Raw genomic sequence first — 4831 nt, 5'->3', positions numbered from 1 at the left:
TTTTATGCAAACTTTGCAACCTAGCCGAAAATACAGTGACTTACTGAACTAAACGTATTATCGCGGTCTTTTGTTTAAATGATGACCCAAAGTGAGTCTTAGTGAGTCTTTTGTTGTTGAATCAGAACACACTGTCCGAACAAACCGATTCGGCAAAATGAATATGGTTTTATGTTTTGGTTCCAGTTAAAGTCAAAACCAATCGATCATCGATATTCTCACGCTTATCGCATCTGTGGTATTTCCATTACTGTTTCGACACAGTCGTACTAAGTACGCCATCGTTTAATCGAACTAAATTGCTGATAATGTGTGGTTTGTGTGTAAATATAGCGTGTTAAATTAATTCTCCATCCATCCATCAGTGATTCGGTGTTCGTTTGTTTACGTCTGTGTCACATCACATTTGAAAGTAGCTACTAGTTTATTTTACTACATTAACACAGTAAACAGATGCCGATTTTATATTAACACGCATGAAGCGCACATTCATGTGGCGTCACGTGACGTAGTTTTGCATGTTATGTATCATGTACTTCCGGTGAGGTTTTGTAACAATGATTGTGCGCTGATGTACTTATTCACAGTTGCACAATAAAGACTGGGTTTGTTCGTTCATTGCAGCGGATCTCATTATTTACAGTAAGAACAACATCCATTCATTCATATTCATCATGTTTAGTGTGTGTTTCTGTACAGATAGATGATTCATAACTTAGTTCAGTGCTTTAAATCTGCAATGGTACACAAAGTTTACGTCAACATACTCTACTAGTTGGTTTTAGTCAGGGCCCGACCCACGATATATGTAAGTATTATTTATATATCTCAATATGTATCATTTATATATTGTTTTATGTATTTCACTATATTTATAATTTTTTATCACAGTATGCAATTATTTTTTTACAATATGTTATTTATATATTGTTACATATTTTATTTATATATTATTTCATCACAATATGCCATATTTATATGTTAGTTTCAAAATGCATGTTATTTATAAATTATTTTTATTGCAGTATTTTATTGAAAACCTTCAGATACATTGACAACAGAGTAGTGTGTATTATCCATTGACTATGTAGGTTTTGGAGCTGACACAAGTATCATCTGATGATCTCAGAACATGTCATGTTTACCGTGGTATATGTGTGTGTTTATTTGTGTCCACTGCAGATGACTGAGGTCAGGCGGGCCATCTCTGAAGCGCTGTGGGGAATGTGTGCAGCGGATGCCATGTCGATGCCCGTCCACTGGTACTACAGCACCCAAGACATCAGGAGGGACTTCAGTGGCTGGATCACTGGATTCACTGCGCCGCGGGGCAGACACCCATCCAGCATCCTAAGCCTGTCCAGCACAGGTCGTACAGCTGAAATACTGCTGGTACTGCTTTACTGATGCTTGTATGTAATCATGCTGTGTGTGATTATTGTGTAGCTGGCAGTGGACGCAGAGCCGGATCAACCGGAACTGCAGCTCCTGTGGTGGGGAATGTGATTCTGCATGATAAGCTGAAGTTCTGGACGGATCCCCGTGGATCAGTGCACTACCATCAGGGTAACAGACAAACACGTATGAGTGACCTTATACCTGATCACCTGGCCAATCCGTCTACTGATGATCAACACAAAACTAAAGCAAGAGCTGCTGAAAATCACAGGAGAGAAACACGGGTTTAGTTTGAGTCATGCAGTAACTACATCTTAAGCAACTGATTATACGGCTTTATTTCTGTCTGTGAAATGTGTCATTTACTGCATGCATGTCAGATAGAGTTATTAGAAATGCTGCCTTGGCAACTAACTGAAATCAATAACTTTAAATTGAATTACTAAAGTTAATAAAATTGAAATAAAATGAAATAAAACTAAATAGAAATATAAAAAAAAATGACAAAAGCACATAACAAAATTACTAAACTAAAACTGACATAAAATGTAATTAAAACTAAATAGAAATAATTTAAAAAATAATAATACAAATGATAAAAGCACGTAACAATATTACTATAACTTAAATGTATAAAATTTAATTAAAACTAATCAGATATTTTAAATTAAAACTAATAAAAATGACAAGCACATAACAAAATTACAACTGAACTATTAAAACTTAAACTGAAATTAAAAAGAAAACTGAAAAATAAAAGCTAATTCAAAATATTAACATAAATGTAAAAGTATATAAATAATACTAAAATAATACTGAAATAAAGCATGTAACCCTAACCTCTTATACTGAAATCTTATTACTATAATGCAGTTGAAAGTGGAATGATGACAGACTAAAATGTATGAGTGTATGTGTGACCTGAAACCTGCTGTTATGTGAAGCGTGTGAAATGTGTGATTTACTGTGTAACTGTAGTTCTGAATCTCTGACTCCCGCAGGTCTTCACGCGGGTGGAAACACGCTGAACACTCTCTGTGCTCTGAGAGTTGTGCGCATTCTGTCCACCGGTGCTTTCGTTAGTATGGCTGATCCTGAAGCACGAGCCGCCGTACTGTCGGATTACACTGAGTTCATGACGCGTCCCGGCTCACACAACGACACGTACGCCGAGTCCTTCCATAGAAGCTTCTTCTCTGACTGGCAGGAACTCAGACCTACGTCCTCTAGAGAGGTAAATGCATCTTAAGTCAGACCATCGGTTCACTGTCAGTCCAGTCATGTCAAGTCACTTTTATTTCTATAGCACTTTATACAATACAGATTGTTTCTAAACAGCTTCACGGTGATAAATGAGAAAACAGAAATTCGATGATTTAAACAGAATTCAGCTCTAAAGACAGTAGTAAACAGTCATTATTAATTTGAAATCATTGTTGATTCAGTTCAGTTCATTCCTGATGATCCTGTCTTCCTTTCAGGTTCTGGAGTTTGCGGAGCAGCGCTCCAAATGCATGTTGAGCACATCCCGTGCTGACAGTCAGCTAAATGCTATAGGATGTCTTCCCATGGCCATTCACTTTGTCCTGCTGTCTGCCACAGCCAATGAGGAGGAAGCAGTGAGTCACATGACACCAACATCTCATCCGAGTCTCATCCAGCTACTGCATGATGTTCATGAATTAACACTCTATAGCTGAAAAATGTAACATTTTGGATTTTTACATTTTTTTAACTTAATTTTTAGTATTTTTTTTTTTATTCGTATGATTAGAAAAGGTTAAGTGGTCCTGAATAAAATAGTCACACAATGACCATATTGGAAACAAATGGGAAGCAAATTTTATCTAGTGGAAACCCGAACAAAACCTCCTGAAAGCTCTTTTTTTTTGAGATATCAACCTCAGATTTGGAATACATCTTGTTCAAATTTATTTTCTCACAGTTTTAGAGTAAAACATGTTTTGGAAAATATATTTCATATAAAATTTGAAAACAATATTTTTGTGCATTTTTCATAACAATAAACTTAAACTTTTTATTATTATTTTTACTTTTTTCACTTCAGCAATAATCAGCAAATGTCTTCTATGTTCAAAAAGTGGTTAACAAATAATAAATGGATTGTAACTACTGCGTCAATATAATTCACTACCATAATATCCCCTAAAAATACAAAATATTAAATTAAAACATTTTCAAACTAAAATATAATACATTCATTCAGTCATTTTTGACCGTCACGCCCACAGTACCAGAGGGTTAAACATGTATTAACTGTAAATTAGAAGAGAATTGTAAATATTGTTCTGGTGGTGTGAATGTGTCCAGGTTTCTGCAGCGGTGGAGTTTGTGAAGCTCACTCATCCTCATCCAGCGCTGGAGCCGCTGGTGTCTCTGTACATGCGAGCGCTTCACGCCACACTGAATGGAGCATGTCTGAAACAACAGGCGGAGACGGCGCTCAAATCACCCGTGCTGGACACCTGGGACGTGTGTCAACACTTTATACAGTGCGCAGAGAGGTCAGCAACTCATATTACACCACAAAAACATTAGAACAAAAACCTATTTATTAAAAACAGAAAACTTTAGGACCATTAAGACATTATGAATTGTGATATTCTCATGACAATTAAAGTTGCAGTAGGAGATCTTGGAAAATGCTAACTTTAGCCTGATAGCACTGAAAGCGAACGTCCCACCCTCCCTGCAATCGCCGTCCAAAGCCACGCCGCCTGAACGCATAAACGCTCACAGACCAGAATACCAGAGACAACATTACTACAATAGGCTACATCAGCGGTTCCCAATTTCAGCCCATGTTCCGAAGTGAAGTAAACTTCAACGGATTTCCCCTGCTCAGGGAGGAGGGTTCAATGAACACTGTGTAGGGATCATATCGATCGGAACACAGTTCATGCATGTAGCTCACTTCTAACGAGCTGGTTATCTGAATCGGGTGTGTTAACTAAGCGAGACATGCAAAATATACAGAGTGGGGGAGGCGCGAAGACTGGAATTGGGAACCGCTGGGCTACATCATGTGTCATTCACCGGTGAGAAAACTTTAAAAGTACTACAATACCAGGAAGGAAGATCGGGTTGTTGATGTTTGTCTGCCATTCTCACTCTGTCTGCACAGCGTGTGTGAATGCGCTGATGACGTATCCTGTCTGCGCTAACCGGGTATGTGTGGCGCTGCAGTCATCAAAAGTCTGACTAAGGCAGGCATACATTGTATTTTATAGGCATTCAGTGGGCAGCCCTTAAAGGTGTTGACCTAACACCTAGCCTCAGAAGTGACTACTTAAACAAAACATCTAAAGACAATACAGGAAATCAACCCCCGACTGTGAGCTTCACCAAACCTACTCCCCAAAGATAACAGTACGTAATGGTGCTTTTCCACTGCGTGGTACGACTCGGCTCG

The 4831-nt window shown here is 38.0% G+C and overlaps 1 protein-coding gene across 2 annotated transcripts in view; it reads left to right on the top strand.

Annotated features, from left to right (window-relative positions):
• The first annotated feature begins 407 nt into the window (after window positions 1-407).
• LOC107654622 (uncharacterized) overlaps window positions 408-4831 on the top strand; it is a 15582-nt gene continuing 11158 nt past the window's right edge. Inside the window, exons 1-6 of one of the 2 annotated variants that reach the window (XM_016441782.1) lie at window positions 408-642; window positions 1183-1369; window positions 1447-1566; window positions 2400-2632; window positions 2880-3017; window positions 3730-3923. In XM_016441782.1, the coding sequence (XP_016297268.1) occupies window positions 1183-1369; window positions 1447-1566; window positions 2400-2632; window positions 2880-3017; window positions 3730-3923 (872 nt within the window). In that variant the 5' untranslated portion in view covers window positions 408-642. Of the gene's footprint in view, window positions 643-693; window positions 809-1182; window positions 1370-1446; window positions 1567-2399; window positions 2633-2879; window positions 3018-3729; window positions 3924-4831 lie in introns of those variants that run through there. The other variant, XM_016441791.1, reaches the window with a different exon arrangement.

The sequence above is a fragment of the Sinocyclocheilus anshuiensis genome, unplaced genomic scaffold (assembly GCF_001515605.1).
Source record: "Sinocyclocheilus anshuiensis isolate Anshui unplaced genomic scaffold, SAMN03320099.WGS_v1.1 scaffold2063, whole genome shotgun sequence".
In the NCBI taxonomy this organism is placed as follows: Eukaryota; Metazoa; Chordata; class Actinopteri; order Cypriniformes; family Cyprinidae; genus Sinocyclocheilus; species Sinocyclocheilus anshuiensis.
Note: the sequence above shows the minus strand (reverse complement) of the source record. Positions and strands in the feature narration are given on the sequence as shown.